Genomic DNA, 17718 nt, shown 5'->3' with positions numbered 1-17718 from the left:
CGAAAATATAAAATATAAATTACCCCCAAACCGTGGTACAGTTGTACCATAGCACTTCCGTACAAACAAAAATTATGACAAGAAACAGAAAGTTCTCTCTGGTTTTAGGAGGAACAACTGGAGAAAGAAACAAGCATGACTATGATTAAAGGAACTTAAGGGTATTTTTTTTTTGGTAAACCAAACCACTGGGCAAAACGATTTGCATCCCATTCCAAAATAACTCTATCAGGGCTGAGAAGTATCTTAAAAAAAGAGACCTCAGTGTGCTAACAACAAACTTTTTCTCCAATTCCTTTAAGAGTGAGATAAATGGGAAGAGTGAGATAAATTGTCAACATAAACTGTCAACATAAACGTTCATGAAGATCCTTGAAGACCATAAATGTTTGTTCTGGATTCAGTGTTAATAAGCAGCATAAAGGAGCATGATCGAAAGAATAAAAGTTTCATAAGTATCCTAAAACAAGCTGAAAATATTTTGAAAATTATACAATATAAAAATAAGTTATTGCTCTGTTAATAAAAATAACCGATTGTTTTCAAAGTGATATACATAACTAATCTTTTTCAAGTGCTATACATAACTCCTTCTAGGAAAAGTTCTAGAAGACATTCGAAGAAGTTCACATCTTTAACAATCCCCGAGAAGAGAAGACAGAATAATTCAGCCACATCCTGAATTTGTAAATTCTGAAAAGAAATGCCAGGAGAGAGCTTGATCTGACTTTGAAAGAACCCAAGATTTAACCAAGAAAGGTAAGAGTTGAGTGAATTTCTATCACAAAGCAGGGGAGAAGCTGATAAGAAGCTCTACCCCTCCCCACCAGCACAACCATATTTCTTGTCCTCCTCAATTCAACTTAAACCTCTGCTAATTATCTTCTACGGAAGCATAACAAAATGTTCCTAACATTTCTTCCTGACACTCAGAGCAAATTCCATTTATTATTTAGCATTCATTAGTAGCCACTGAGATACTACACTAACTCTAAATTCTATGCAGAACCTATCAATCCCCAGAGGGTAATGTCCTTTCCTTCTCCAAATTTTTTCCTCTGATATAAATTCTCTTCTACCATAAAAACTTTTCCAGAGAACACACATTCTTAACCTAACTTCCCAATCTAGATTCTCCATAAAGATAGTCTCATGACTCTTCATGAATCCCTTTCTGGGAGCACTAAGGTCCTAGTAACTAGGAAATCACTCATGATCAAGGGCCCTTCATTTAAATCCTGCTGACCTCAACAAAATAATAATAATAACAATAATAATAATAAGGAACAATAATCCCTCCAAAACTCATATGAGAAGTCTAAATCTGTTAAAGAACATAGACTTGTATAGTTTCCATCCAAGGACTACAAATTTAGTCTCCTCTCCCTTAAGAAAGCCAATCTCCTACTGATTCTACATACGTATTGTAGAAATACTTATTCAACCTAGAATGACCTTTAGGTTATTTCTTTCAACAAAGATATTACACACATTAGAATCATGACACTGAATCCAATGAAAATAAAATGAGTAAGAACATGTAGTCTCCAAAATTTCCAAGCTGGGAGAGAAAAGGAAAACATAATGGAGTTCCCAGAATGCTAACTTTCAATTTAAATATCTCAATATTTGAATGATTTCTACACACAGGCTTTTTAACTCTAGTATATGCAGTAACTAAGCCACTAGTCAAATACAAAACTGGTCCGAAAGAGACTCCTTGAGTTTTATTTGGATTCTTCCTAGAAAGCACTCTCTGAGGATAAATATCTGACTTCAAAATCTTGACCATCCTCTGCAGGACGTTAACCACTTAACACCACAGTTGAAAGACTTCCAAAGAGAAACAGGCTGAGGGGAAGAAGGAGAAATAAGTATCAACCAGTAAGCAAAACAGACAGCAAACAAAATTTTCTATCAAGAAACAAAGAAATTGTTTCTACTCTCGCTAAAATGATACAGACTTTAAAAAGCAAAACCAGCCAAAGATCGCGTGGTCCCTTAACTTCTGCAATCCCCAGTGACGGACTCTATATTCCTAGGAAGGAGGGATCACAGACAATCAAACGGCAAATCAGTATGTGGATAAAATGACTGGTAAAGTGGGGGGGAAAAAATTGAACTGGTAAACAACAAAAAATGACTTACGGTGCATTTAAAGATCTGTCAGGGCTACGGGGAAAAGTCACGTCCTAGATCAGCCTCAGTTTCCCTACCCAAAAAAGGCGAGAACATGACACTTCGCTCAGAGGAGCCAGAGGGCCCTGTTCCACAAGCCTCCACCTATTCAAAGGCCCCTTCAAAGGCCGGACTCAGAAAGTGTCCCCAGTGCAACTGAGTCATGACACCCGGAGCCTTTGGGGGGTGGAGGGGGAGGAATAAAGGAGAGCCAAAGCGCGCAAAGCTCTATCCGTTCCTGGAAAGCGACTTTCCCCACACACTGGGGGTACCGACACCCGCCCCAGAGCCAACATCCCCTCCCTACCGAACCGCACCGGGCAGCCCCACCATCTCTGCGTCCTTCCGGCTTCTCCCTCAGTTTCCCGCCGCCTCACCGACCGCGCCCCCGAACACAGCCGGGTAGTTCCTCCTCTGGCCGTGTCTCCGCTGCCGACCCGCCGCCCACCCGCCGGCGCCAAGGTCTTCTCAACCCGGCGGCGGAAGGATGCCGGGCCGGGCCTCCCAGGCTCCTCCCGTGGCCTACCTGAAAGGCGGGAGGGGGCTCAGTTTGCAGCCCAGCGAGTGGGCTGGGCTAGAAGAAGAAGCAAGGAGGAAGCAAGGGGTCCGCTCTACCGACCAGCGGGAGAAAGCAGCCTGAGCGCGGGGCCTCGCACATAAGTCAGCCTTCCAACCGGCGCCGCCACCGCTCGGGAGACATCAAGCAAGAAGACGGCGCAAAAGATCACCGAATACACGAACGCCCAGACATCAAAGGAGGAGCGCCCAGGCAATCGTTCAAGGCAGTAGAGTCGAGCGTCGAAAAACAGCTTCGCTCCAACTCAAGGTCCGGCTCCTGTCCAAGGCATAAATAAACAAACCCAGATCATAAGCCACGGAGTAAAGCAGACTGGGCTTCTGCCATTTTCTGTGTCAGCTGCCTGCTGTCTAAATTGTTTAGAGAACCGAATTTTTCTTGAGAGTGTTGAAGATCAAGTCATAGTATAATAACACGTTATCTAACTATAGTTCAGCGACTACCTTATGGACTCTCAACACTATCCCAACTGAGCAAATTTGACCTTAGTTTCCTCATGAAACAGTGAGGTGAATGAAAAAAATGATAGATAGATAGGTATATAGATAGAGGTATGACAGAGAGAATGAGAGAATCCAGACTGAGGAACAGAGTGAATAATCTCTATTAAAGCTCCAATTTAGCTTCCATAAGCATAGAAGATAGAAACTGGAAAATTCAGGGTTCTGTAGTCTGATCTTAAGACAGGAAATAAATAAATAAATAAATAAATAAATAAATAAATAAATAATACACGTACTGCTTTTCTCTTTTATTTTATTCCAAAGGCCTAGAACCACAGGTGTGCTTCTTACATAATAACCAAGTTTCTTTGGGTTCTGAACTTAACGAAGTGTGTTGACATTTTTATCATCACAATAGCCTTTTTCTGGAGTCTCTTAGTAGACAGACTAATATGGTCAGCACAAATATGGATTAATATGTTCATCCCAGGCACAATTTAGTAAATCATATAGATCACTACAATATGGGTTACCAACTGTGAGCAATAATAGTTTACCTTACCTCCTTCGAAGGAGGGAGGAGACTTGGAGAGTAAAGGTGTAAAAAGAAAAGATAGTCCCAGCCCTTAAAGAGTATATAATCTAATCAAAGTGAAAGCCCACATTCTTAAAACATTAGCTTTATTCACAATTTATTGTAATTTTTTAAAATCCTTTAAATTCATGAAAATATTTAAGGAACAACTCATATGTATAAAATGCAGGATAAGACCAGCATCCATAATATGAGGACAAAACGCTTTATTGTCTATCACTTTTTTAAAAATAAATTTATTTATTTATTTATTTTTGGCTGCTTTGGGTCTTCATTGCTATGCACAGGCTTTCTCTAGTTGCAGAGAGCAGGGCTACTCTTCGTCCTGGTGCACGGGCTTCTCATTGTGGTGGCTTCTCTTGTTGCGGAGCACAGGCTCTAGGTGTGCAGGCTTCCGTAGTTGCAGCACATGGGCTCAGTAGTTGTGGCTCACAGGCTCTAGAGCACAGGCTCAGTAGTTGTGGCACATGGGCTTAGTTGCTCTGCGGCATGTGGCATCTTCCCGGACCAGGGCTTGAACCCATGTCCCCTGCATTGGCAGGCCCATTCTTAACCACTGCACCACCAGGGAAGTCCCTTGTCTATCACTGTTTAGAGGACTTTTCAAATGAGTAAACATTATAGCAACATTTATAAAAGCTTAAAAAGAAAGAATTTTAGGGGCGGCGAGGTGGGATCGACATGGCGACTGAGGGGGACGTGGAGCTAGAGTTGGAGACTGAGACCAGCGGCCCGGAGCGGCCTCCAGAGAAGCCATGGAAACATGACAGTGGGGCGGCGGACCTGGAGCGAGTCACCGACTATGCCGAAGAGAAGGAGATCCAGAGTTCCAATCTGGAGACGGCCATGTCCGTGATTGGGGATAGACGGTCCCGGGAGCAGAAAGCCAAACAGGAGCGGGAGAAGGAACTGGCAAAAGTCACCATCAAGAAGGAAGATCTGGAGCTGATAGTACCCCATACCTGCATGACTTTGGGAAGAATGGTTTTGTTGAAATGATCCTCCAGGTTGCAGCATGCGGGATCTAGTTCCCTGACCAGGGGTCAAACCTGGGCCCCCTGCATTGGGAGCGTGGAGCCTTAACCACTGGACCACCAGGGAAGTTCCAGGAAGTCTATATATCTTAAATGTCACCTCCTTGATGTTACCCTTTTCAATCTTCTACCAAATATAACACCTCTCTCTTTGCAAGTCCCTTAGTACTTTCACTGTTCCTTATGTTACAGTAGATATTTGCCTTAGCTCTATTATTAGATTGTAAGCCTTCTGAGGGCAAGGATTATATAACCTGTAGCTGTGCTTAACAGTAGTACCCTTCATACAGTAAATGCTCAAAAGGTTTACTTAATGAACTGTATAAAATAACTATAGAGAATAGTTTCAAATCAACATATAAGACTATAATGTTATGATACAGATCATAAACATATGTGCTGAAAAAATTAAAATAGTACCATTTTGGTTAAGGACAGTTTCATGGAAGAGCTGAGTCCTTTAACCAAACATACTTTTGGAGTAATCTTTTCCCTTCAGCTATAGAAAGGCCAATTTAAAGGTAGGACAATTAAACAGTTTTCATGAAACCAACTTTTCTCCTTGTTAGGGTCTGAGAGTCCCTCATTTAATCTCAGAAGCCATTACAACTTCACTCTCCTTGTCCAGATGAGAAGAGTTGATATTTGAGTATGTGCACCAAAAGACTCTCACATAAACCTTTCCTTATGTATCACAGTCAGCAATGCAGTGCTTCCTCAAGGAGCTTGATTATTAAAGCTGCTGAAATTCTTAAAAAAAAAAAAAGAAAGAAAGAAAGAATTTAACAATCTGCGTCCAAAACACGAACTTTTAATTTGTTCATGTTCTCATAAAGTCCTTGGAAATATTCTACATAATTTTTCATTTTATTTTATCTTTTTATTTAATTTTTTGGCCGTGCCATGTGGCTTGTGGGATCTTAGTTCCCCAACCAGGGATTGAACCCGGGTCACAGCAGTGAAAGCACCACATCCTAACCACTGCACTGCCAGGGAATTCCTCTACATAATTTTTAAAGTTTAATTTAAGCAGAGATACAATAGTGTTATTTTTTTGCATTATATTATTTCCCTATTAAAGTCTTTAATAGTTGTTTTTTTAAACAATTGCACAGTATTCCATTGAGAGGATTTACTGAACATGCTTCCCATTTTGAATATGTATCTTGCTTCCAAACATTTTCTGTGTAATAGGTATTGCATCTCCTGGAAAGAGGCAGTTATAACCTTATTATTAATGATTAGAATCTACTGCACAGGGCTTCCCTGGTGGCACAGTGGTTAAGAATCCACCTGTCAATGCAAGGGACATGGGTTCGAGCCCTGGTCTCGGAAGATCCCACATGCCGCAGAGCAACTAAGCCCGTGCGCCACAACTACTGAGCCCACACTCTAGAGCCCGCGAGCCACAACTACTGAAGCCCGCGTGCCTAGAGCCCGTGCTCCACAACAAGGGAAGCCATCGCAATGAGAAGCCCAGGCACCACAAAGAAGACTCGGCCCCACTCGCCGCAACTAGAGAAAGCCCACAGGCAGCAACGAAGACCCAACGCAGCCAAAAATAAATAAATGAAACTATTTATTTATTGTAAAAAAAGAAGCTACTGCACATAAACAAAAAGAGTAAAGAAACAAGGGGCTTCCCTGGTGGCGCAATGGTTAAGAGTCTGCCTGCCAATGCAGGGGACATGGGTTTGAGACCTGCTCCAGGAAGATCCCACATGCCGCAGAGCAACTAAGCTCGTGTGCCACAACTACTGAGCCTGCGCTCTATAGAGCCCATGAGCCACAACTATTGAGTCCAAATGCCACAACTACTGACGCCCCCGCGCACCTAGAGCCTGTGCTCTGCAACAAGAGAAGCCACCACAATGAGAAGCCCACACACCACAACAAAGAGTAGCCCCCGCTCGCTGCAACTAGAGAAAGCCCGCATGCAGCAAAAGAGACCCAACGCAGCCAAAAATTAATTAATTAATTTTAAAAAAAGAGTAAGGAAACAAGGCAGAGGTTTATTTCTCTGTCATATAAAAGAAATCTAGGGTAAGGTGTGGCCATTCAGCATCAGGGACCAGGCTTCTATGTTGTTGCTGTGATATGTTCAATAAGTGTTTTTTTGTCTTAGATCCAAGACAGCTGCTCAAGCTCTAGCCATCATGTCTACATTCCAACCAGCAGGAAGCTGAAAGAGGAAAGGCATGTCTCCTAGCCATAAGGACACATCTTGAAAATAGCACAGGACATTTCCACTTACATTCCACTGGCCAGAATTTAGTCACATAGCCACACCTAACTAGGAATTTGTCCTTATCCTGGGAAGCCATGTACCCATGAAAAGTCAGGGGCAACTGGATTCTAGGAGATGACTAAATAAGCAGTCTGCCAAATTCCTAGACTTTGCTTTACTGTTTCCCAGGGCTGAGTTTCTACTTCTAGAATACACACTTTAGGGAAGCTTCCTTCTTGGGGAGGCTTATGGGGCTTAAGTGTCTAAAGCTACAGCCCTCACTCAAACTTGACCCATACAATGACTTTATTTTGAAACCTTGATTTCAGTGAGGAAAACTAAACAAACTACTTTCGAGGCTATAAGAAGTTTTAGGTTTTTCAAATCTGGAGACATTTATTTTGGGAAAAACACCTGAAGGTTATGCAAATATAAACCTAAAATCAACATCTGAAAATGGAGATGTTTGAGAAACTGAGGCTAGACTGCTCTGTGAAACCATGGAAAAGATGGTTTATTCTACAGGCAGAGTTGCATCTTTACAGATAAATTACATTAGAGAGGGCTTCCCTGGTGGCGCAGTGGTTGAGGGTCCGCCTGCCAATGCAGGGGATACGGGTTCGTGCCCCGGTCCGGGAAGATCCCACATGCCGCGGAGCGGCTGGGCCCGTGAGCCATGGCCGCTGAGCCTGCGCGTCCGGAGCCTGTGCTCTGCAATGGGAGAGACCACAACAGTGAGAGGCCCACGTACCACAAAAAAAAAAAAAAAAAAAAAAAAAAAAAAAAAAATTACATTAGAGAAACTGTTTCAAGAGTGACAGTAAACTACTATTTGTTCTTATCAAGTATATTTGGACAGAAGAGTAGATCACAAAAGATCAGGGGTTGAAACCCTCAAACCCACAGAAATCTTTTTACATTGGAGGAAGACCTGAGAAAAAGAAACCAGGTGGGCAGAAGGAAAGATCATCTTGGGATGTAACACAGAAGCCTACACCTTGGTGTTAAAAACTCAATAACTCATTATTATGTTGATTGTTGATTATTGTATTCTGATAGGATTCTTGTGGAGGAGTCACCCCCCTTGAAGGTAAGAGGATGCTTACCCTGAAGTAGGGTGACCAACTGTCCCAGATTGCTAAGGACTAAAGGGTTTCCCAGGACACAGCACTTTCCGTGCTAAAACTGCGACAACTGAGGGCAAACCGGGAGAGTTAGTCACCCTAAGAATAAATATAGCCACTGTCAATCATGTGGAAAGAATCTGGAAAGACTAAACCAGGGGACTTCTCTGGTGGTGCAGTGCTTAAGAATCCGACTGCCAATGCAGGGGACACAGGTTTGAGCCCTGGTCTGGGAAGGTTCCACATGCCAAGGAGCAACTAAGCCCGTGTGCCACAACTACTGAGCCTGCACTCTAGAGCCCGCGAGCCACAACTACGGAGCCCGCGTGCCACAACTACTGAAGCCTGTGCGCCTAGAGCCCGTGCTCCACAAGGGAAGCCACCACAGTGAGAAGCCCGTGCACCACAACGAAAAGTAGCCCCCACTCACCACAACTAGAGAAAGTCTGAACACAGCAACGAAGACCCAAAGCAGCCAAAAACATAAATAAATAAATAAATAAATAAATATTTTTAAAATGACTAAACCAGGAATGAGGATTGGGGCTTATTGACCTGGGGGAATTGCCTGTGATAAAGGGTGAAGGGAGGGAAAAGGAGAGAATGGGAGGAGACTGTTCCTTATCTTGCTCTGGGCTCTGAGAAACCTACCACATTGGGTGGTAGGAAGCAGGCCTGAACCTAAGATGTGATTCTGTAGCAGTACCATGAGTCATCTTATTACAAAGTCCAGGAAGCGGAGTTAGGCCTTGAGCAGCCAAAATGATGAGCTGCTTGTAGGTTTTGCGTTGCAATTCTATTGTTCTTTGGTAGTCTGGTCTCATGGCACTGTGGGATAATGTACACACTTTGGGTTGGACGGTAAAGGTAGAAGCTGTGTAGTGATGTAGGAGCAGCCCAGGGAAGAGGAGAGATCCCAGAACAGCAGGTAACCATTCACAGAACCATAACAGGCTTTTCCTTCTCTGGAATTATTTATATAGGATAAATTTCTAGTGGTGGAATTTATCAATGGATTGAAATGTCTGAACTTTTTAAGACTCTAGAATGGCATGGAAATCAGCCCTTCTATAAAGACAACTGCATATGTAAGGGTTAGAAAAAGTCTAAACAGACTGAAACAGAATGTTTTGCTGGGCAAACATGGAGACTCCTTTCCAAAAGACTTTTTGAAATTTACCAGCCTGTGATTTCAAGGTCTACTTTTCTTGTTCCTGTTTAATATCAAAAGATCTCATACCTCTTATCTGATTATCACGAGGTAGGGTATTAGATGGTAGTCACATTAAAAATAAAAAACCTGTGAGTTTTATGCAGTTAGGTTCCTGGGGTGTCCCCAGCCTTCAACTAGTATTTTTTCTTCCTTCCTGCATTGCTATTTTTACTTAATTCTGAGTCCGTTATCTCTTATACTCACAATTTTGTAAAATCTGGGTGGGATCTAGGGAGCAAGAGGGACCTGAGGATATATGCATGCACAGTGGTTAAAACTCCAATTTATTTTCTTGATCTCTTCTTAACTTCCCCTCCACTGTCAGGGAAATCAATGGTTAAGCTCAGTTCTTGAGTTTCCAGTTTATTATGTCAGGTAGGGATACAACTGTAGTATGTCTATTATCTATATAGCCTCTATTTTATTCCTCCTTATCTCTTATACTTTTTCATATATGATCCCATTAAAATTGTGTCTTGTTTCTTTGTCCCTAAATTAGATTAACTTGCTATAGATCCTTTACAGTCCAAGAAAGGAGCTCCATCTCTGTTTAGTTCATTTTAAACTAAGAATATGTTTATGGTCCCTCTTTTGTATAATTTGGAATTAGTAAACTGCTGATAACCCAGTATTGTAGTTTTCCCTTAATACATCCTGGGACTTTTGCTGTCTTGGAACAGCTAAGGGCAAATCTGGAAAACTTTTATGCTGGCCAGATGGAATCATCTATGGGAAGATGAGGCTTATATAAGACAGGTGAAATCCTTGACTTTGTCCCAAAGCTATACCAGGAAGATACTATAAATCCACAATAAGGACCTCAAGAGAAGACTTCTCAGGCACCTATAAAAAGTCCCTATAAGCAAACCCTTGGCAATTTAGAAATACAGATCGTGATCCCTCCCCTAGGTCATTCTGAGGAAAGTGTAACTGGGCTGAAAAAAAATCCTGGCCTATAAAAATCCAGGTTGAAAGGAGATTAAAGGAATAGATTTTAACCATTATTCTGTGGAATTATTAGGAAATAAAATGCTCCCAGGGAAAAACACTTCCAGCCAATGTTTGGTCTGTTCAGCACTTAGAAATTATCTTTGGTGTGCAAGTAATAGGCTTGAAATTGCTAATGAATTCTCCCCCAGACTGTCCCTCCCACTGAGGCTTCATGTCACCATCTAATGAGTTAAGTTGTGAAAAACCCCAATTTTCCTTTAATGTGGTTTTTGAAAGATAAATGCTAGGCACTTTCCAAGATTACACTCCACCTTGCCTCTTAAGATGCACAGGTGTGGGCTTCCCTGGTGGCGCAGTGGCTGAGAGTCCGCCTGCCGATGCAGGGAACACGGGTTCGTGCCCCGGTCCGGGAAGATCCCACATGCTGCGGAGCGGCTAGGCCTGTGAGCCACGGCCGCTGTGCTCCGCAACAGGAGAGGCCACAACAGTGAGAGGCCCGCGTACCGCAAAGAAAAAAAAAAAGAAGAAGAAGATGCACAGGTGGCAGTATGCCTTTCCTCATGCAATACTCATAATAGAACCAAAACTTTAGAGGGAAAAGTACCCATCTCAGGAAACTTGGAAAGACTGTGAGAGTTAAAATATTGCCTTATCAGGGAGACAAAGCAAGCTTGGGTCACAGGTTTAACTTGACAAAGAAAAAAAAAACATAACAGGGCACCTCTATTGCATAATGAATAGAACAAAAGTTTCCAGTCACCTCTTCATTGTCCACTCCCATCTCAGCAATATCACTGCACTTGTTAAGCTCAACCTCCTGCCAAATGGACCCACTCCTTACAGAGTAGGATGATGATGGAAAAAAGCATTTGGAGTAGAAATAAACAGCAGATAATAATCCATAATTGTTTTTAATCTTGTGGATGAGTCACCTTCAACTTGTTTCCAAATTTCTTTTGTCATCAGCTGTTCACTTCTTTACTTTGAAAATCACCAGATTAACACTGCCAAAGGCAGGTAGGAAATGATCCATGAGGACAATTCAGAGGGATCACATGGGTGAGTGGCTGAGAAACTGGGAACAAAACAATCCTCAGGAAAGGCTCTATTTTGTCCCAGCAAAGGCACCAATGTGTGAACCTAATTCACACTTTCATTATTCCAATCAGGTTATTTATTTATTTATTTATTTATTTATTTTTGCGGTATGCGGGCTTCTCACTGCCGTGGCCTCTCCCGTTGCGGAGCACAGGCTCCGGACGCGCAGGCTCAGCGGCCATGGCTCACGGGCCCAGTCGTCCCGCGGCATGCGGGATCCTCCCGGACCGGGGCACGAACCCATGTCCCCTGCATCGGCAGGCGGACTCTCAACCACTGCGCCACCAGAGAAGCCCAGGTTATTTTTATATCAGTATAATTTTAGAATAAGACTTGGTGGAGGATTATTTATTTCCTGAGAAGTTCTGTCCATCACTTTGCACAGAAGATATTCAAGTAGGTCTAACTCCAAAATTCATTTCAAACCAAGAAATTATATTCATTTTACCTCTCCTTTTTAATACATGTCTTCTGTATCCCCTAAACTTTCTTTCTGAACAAGGAATTTCAAAGCAGAATGGCCAAAAAGACATCCTAACATCATAATCATAAGAAATGTGATCTATTTAGATGTGGACTGTCTAAACCTGGGTGAATTTCCTTTGCCCATCCATCTTTCAGGGTCTTTAGATCCCCTGTAAAGTGTAAGCTTGCTGTTTTGTCTCTATTTGACTTGTCTTCTTTAAGCCGATTGAATTCTTAAACCCATTTAGCCTTTAGCTCCTACTCAGGGTTGGAAGTAAGAGATTGGAGTCCAGATGTTCTCCCTGGGAACTAGGTCCAAGTCACAGCTCAGTAATTACAGACAGAATTAAGATGGAGGTTTTGGACTGTCCCTAACCTCCTCTTAAAAACACAAAGCTGAAAAATCACATTAGTAGCCATTTATTTATGTCAGAGGACCATTTCCCAACTGAAATTTACTCTTCACACTTGCCTCAGATTATGCCTATATAGGTAGTAAAGTAGAAAAGCTAAAATACCATCCAAATCTTTCGGGACAAATATTGTTTTCTTTTGAAATCTCTAGATAACTGAAACAAAGTGTTCTGGCTGTCTAGATGCTAGTTTTCCCTCTGCTTTGATTTTGTAAGCATGATATAAATGTCTGCAACCAGGGAACTTTCAAATGAGTGAGTGGTGCTAATCTGGTGTTCAATGGATAGTAGAGAACTGTTGTCTCGGAGGTTTTGGTTTAGTTAATAAACTTGCAAATGAATCAAGATATTCTGGCCTAGCCTCAACCTTTCTAAAACATGCAGATTAAATGTCAGTTTGTGACAAGTGTCCACACACTCAGTCATGCTAGATGATGGAACTGTGTAGGGGGTGGTGAGAGGGAAAGTTTGTCACAGCTCCTTCTGGAAAGCCTCCCCCCTCCCCACCTTCCACATTAGCTGAAGTGAGTGAGCATCAACTCCTGACGGATACGGTCAGCCTCTAGGTCCAAGGACTCCATGTGCTCATACTCTTCCTCAGGAGGCTGTTCCACGGGTCCTGTCCCTGGAGAGGACCAGACATCCATCCCATGCTCCAGGGAGATGTTGTGGAGGACACAGCAGGCCAGGATGATGTGGCTGGACTTCTCCGGTGAGTACTGCAGTGCCCCCTTGGATCCATCCAGGCAGCGGAATCGGGAGCAGAGGGTTCGGAAAGTCTTCTCAATCACACTGTGAGCTGCAGAATGGGCCATATTATAGCGATATTCGGCTGGAGTTTCAGGAATGTGAAGTGGGGTCATAAGCCAGGTGCGGAGAAAGAAGGAACTGTCACCTGTGGGGAAGGCCCAAAGACATCACAGATGTTTATAAGTGGAATACAAACAAAAAGGAAAATCCAGGAACATGTACAGAGAATGGACAAGAAAATGCAACAGCTTCCAGAGCCAAAGCACACCAGGGAAATGAAAAGGGAAATGCTGTGGTAAAGAGCCCACAGCTAGTCACGAGCAGGAAGACTAGAGTGAGTCTTGGCTGGGAATACCCTTGGCTAAAACCAACAGAGAAAAAAGCTGACCCGGCTAAAGAAAGCTAAGTCTGAAAGAATGTAGGACAGAGGTGAAGGCACTGGAGGAAATGAAATTTCTGGATTTTCTATTTTTGGCCGCGATGCACTGCTTGCGGGAACCTAGTTCCCTGACCAGGGATCGAACCCGGGCTCCCGGCAGTGGAAGCGCGGAGTCCCAACCACTGGACCTCCAGGGAATTCCAGGATTTTCTGAATTCAGAGATATTATTCTTTAATAAAAAGTTAATACGGCTTCCCTGGTGGCGCAGTGGTTAAGAATCCTCCTGCCAATGCAGCGGACGAGGGTTCAAGCCCTGGTCCGGGAAGTTCCCACACGCCATGGAGCAACGAAGCCCGTGCGCCACAACTACTGAGCCTGCACTCTAGAGCCCGCGAGCCACAACTACGGATGCCCGCGTGCCTAGGGCCCGTGCTCCGCAACAAGAGAAGCCACTGCAATGAGAAGCCCACGCACCGCAATGAAGAGTAGCCCCTGCTCGCCGCAACTAGAGAAAGCACGCACACAGCAAGGAAGACCTAACGCAGCCAAAAATAAATAAAATAAATTTTAAAAAAAAGGTTAATAGAAACTATCACATAGCAAGCCAATCTTAAAAATCTCTAAAGAGCAAGAGTGCAAGAGAGAAAAAGAGAATTCTGCCAAGAGACCTTAAAACACTTGTGAGGAAAAATCTCTGACTTTACCATTAAAATGTCAGGTCTGAAAGCACTACCTAGGAATTTCAGAGTATTTCATAGACAATAATCATTCATTCTCCCAGTGCTAAGAAGAATAAGAGAAAATTCCCAGCAGAGATGAGAACTCAGGTGTTCTGCCTTCCTAGATATTACCTTCATTAGAACCATGCCTTTGTAATAGAGGAACAGGTAGAATTTCACATTAACAAGGAGACCATAAATATAATGATGCAAATAGTAATAGGGATAAAGAAATAAAATCAGAAGTCAATTAAAATAATATACACAAGGCATTTCCCTTAAGTGACTTCTTTATGGAATAATCCTGGGAAGTGCTAAAACCAAAACAAAACTGGGGTGCAATGTCCCATTACAATAGTACAATGTTTCTATAATGTTTAATTGTCCTGACTCACTAAATCTGGAAGATGAAATGTCTCAGAGGAACAACCCCTTAGAAATTTGAGACAAATAGACCGGAGGAATACCAACTTGTATAGTTGCTGTGTTCCTCACCCACCATCAATTTCAGTAAATAGTTATGGATTGTTCAGAGAGTGCTAGGCACTGTTCCAAACATATAGCACTCCTTTCTTTTAGGAGCTTACATTTCTTTTTTTTCTTTTTTTTTTGGCCACACCATGCGGCTTGTGGGATCTTAGTTCCCTGACCAGGGATTGAATCCCGGCCCGTGGCAGTGAAAGAGCCAAGTATTAACTACTGGGTCGCCAGGGAATTCCCCATGGGTTAACTTTATTTTATTTTATTTTTAAAATAAATTTATTTATTTATTTATTTATGGCTGCTACTCTTCGTTGCAGTGCATGGGCTTCTCACTGCAGTGGCTTCTCTTGTTGCAGAGCACATGCTCTAGGCATGCGGGCTTCAGTAGTTGTGGAACGTGGGCTCAGTAGTTGTGGTACATGGGCTTAGTTGCTCTGCAGCATGTGGGATCTTCCCAGACCAGGGCTCGAACCCATGTCCCCTGTGTCGGCAGGCGGATTCTTAACCACTGTGCCACCAGGGAAGTCCCAACTTTATTTTAAATGCAATTTTTTAAATTTAAAAAATTACTGAGGCTCCCACAGTATGGCCGGCGACATTAGCTAGCACTGGCTCTACTCTCTCTAACGGGGAAACAGCGGACTACAAGAGACTGAGCTGTATCTGCCTCCATTTCCAACAGACTCACGTTCAACTTTCGCTCAGACACACACACAAAAAGCCGGAAAAATTTTATTAATGTTTTTTTTAAAAAAGTTAATATAAAATTATAGCCAAAAAGGAACCTGAACTTTAGTAACACAGCTGGAACAATCCGCAGCGGTGGCGGCAGCGGTGGGAGAAGAGCTTTAATTTAGTTGATTTTCTGTGGTTGTTGGTTGTTCGCTAGTCTCACAGTGATGGAAGCTGTACATTTTGTCGAAGGGACCGAGAAGCTGCTAGAGGTTTGGTTCTCCAGGCAGCAACCCGATGCAAACCAAGGATCTGAGGATCTTCACACCATCCCAAGATCTGAGTGGGACATACTTTTGAAGGATGTGCAATGTTCAATCATAAGTATGACAAAAACTGACAAGCAGGAAGCTTATGTACTCAGTGAGAGTAGCATGTTTGTCTCCAAGAGACGTTTCATTTTGAAGACATGTGGTACCACCCTCTTGCTGAAAGCACTGGTTCCCCTGTTGAAACTTGCTAGGGATTACAGTGGGTTTGACTCAGTTCAAAGCTTCTTTTACTCTCGTAAGAATTTCATGAAGCCTTCTCACCAAGGGTACCCACACCGGAATTTCCAGGAAGAAATAAGAGTTTCTTAATGCAATTTTCCCAAATGGAGCAGCATATTGTATGGGACGTATGAATTCTGATTGTTGGTACTTGTATACTTTGGATTTCCCAGAGAGTCGGGTAATCAATCAGCCAGATCAAACCCTGGAAATTCTGATGAGTGAGCTTGATCCAGCAGTTATGGACCAGTTCTACATGAAAGATGGTGTTACTGCAAAGGATATCACTCGTGAGAGTGGAATTCGTGAACTGATACCAGGTTCTGTCATTGATGCCACACTGTTCAATCCTTGTGGGTATTCAATGAATGGAATGAAACTGGATGGAACTTATTGGACTATTCACATCACTCCAGAACCAGAATTTTCTTATGTTAGCTTTGAAACAAACTTAAGTCAGACCTCCTATGATGACCTGATCAGGAAAGTTGTGGAAGTCTTCAAGCCAGGAAAATTTGTGACCACCCTGTTTGTAAATCAGAGTTCTAAATGTCACACAGTGCTTTCTTCACCCCAGAAGATTGAAGGTTTTAAACGTCTTGATTGCCAGAGCGCTATGTTCAATTATTACAATTTTGTTTTTACCAGTTTTGCTAAGAAGCAGCAACAGCAGAGTTGATTAAGAAAAATGAAGAAAAAATGCAAAAAGAGAACACACATAGAAGAAGGTGGTGGCTGGTTTTTAGATATTTATACCAAGGGCCATGCTTTCCATAACTGCCACCTTGTAGTTGCAGAAAGCCCTAGATGTGATGATAGTGTAATCATTTTGAATTGTATGCATTATTATATCAAGGAGTTAGATATCTTGCATGAATGCTCTCTTCTGTGTTTAGGTATCCTATGCCACTCTTGCTGTGAAATTGAAGTGCATGTAGAAAAAACCTTTTACTATATGAAACTTTACAACACTTGTGAAAACAACACAATCTGGTTTATGCACAGTGTAATATTTCTCCAGGTATCATCCAAAATTCCCCACAGACAAGGCTTTCGTCTTCATTAGGTGTTGGCCTCAGCCTAGCCAGCTGGGACTGTTCTATTAAATTGCTACCAGGATTTTGCATCCAGTTACCTCCACTTTCTAGAACATATTCTCTACTAATGTTATTGAAATCAATTTCTACTTCATACAGATGTTTTTGCAGCACCAATCAAAGTTCTTCTTCCACGAGTTGAGTCCTCTACGAAAATGACTGCAGTTATCCATTTTGTGTATTACTATCTCACTGCTTCCTATACTTGTGTGACTTGGATTCATTCCTCACCATGGTGTCTCCCTCCCAACCACACCCCCTCCATAAAGCAATACACTGTTACACTGTGGGTTTACACTAACCTTATACCCCAGAGGGGGAACGGGGGTGGGGGTGGGCCCTGGGCTTAATTTTCTTTTAAGGTCAAGGGAGTTTGGCCTTTTTCGTTAACCATGAGCTCTTTTGGAATAAGCTGGTGTTGATTAGCGAAGAAGGTGTAGATTGATACTAGGGAATATTGGCAGAACTGTATGGAAACTGTGTCCCCCATTAAATGAGATTAGCTTCTCATGGGTACCATGTCTTTATTAACTTGTTAAGTAGTAGTATAAAAAAATTATCACTAAATTTGTTAGCAAGGAGATTTAAGATAAAGGTTGTGTTGGATTCAACAAGTTAAGTCAGCTCAGATGATTCACCTCAACTTTTACTTTCATAGCCATTTCCACTAATTTCTATTAATGATATGCCATAAACTTTCGTTCAAAGCAAAAAAAATTACTGAGATATTGACATATAACATTGTATT

The 17718-nt window shown here is 42.4% G+C and overlaps 2 protein-coding genes across 2 annotated transcripts; both read left to right on the top strand.

Annotated features, from left to right (window-relative positions):
- Positions 1-4462: 4462 nt before the first annotated feature.
- On the top strand, positions 4463-4792 carry LOC307055530 (huntingtin-interacting protein K-like; the record flags this gene model as incomplete). The annotated part of the gene is made up of 1 exon (XM_079707763.1): positions 4463-4792. The coding sequence occupies exon 1, from the start codon at positions 4475-4477 to the stop codon at positions 4790-4792; it is 318 nt and encodes a 105-aa protein (XP_079563889.1). The 5' UTR covers positions 4463-4474.
- Positions 4793-15549: 10757 nt separating this feature from the next.
- Positions 15550-16552, top strand: LOC307056004 (S-adenosylmethionine decarboxylase proenzyme-like; the record flags this gene model as incomplete). Its single annotated transcript, XM_079708383.1, is given in 2 exon segments — positions 15550-15951; positions 15953-16552. Coding segments are annotated over 2 exon segments (1002 nt in total).
- Between the last annotated feature and the right edge of the window lie 1166 nt (positions 16553-17718).

The sequence above is a fragment of the Hyperoodon ampullatus genome (genome assembly GCF_949752795.1).
Source record: "Hyperoodon ampullatus genome assembly, chromosome: 7".
Classification (NCBI taxonomy): domain Eukaryota; kingdom Metazoa; phylum Chordata; class Mammalia; order Artiodactyla; family Ziphiidae; genus Hyperoodon; species Hyperoodon ampullatus.
Note: the sequence above shows the minus strand (reverse complement) of the source record. Positions and strands in the feature narration are given on the sequence as shown.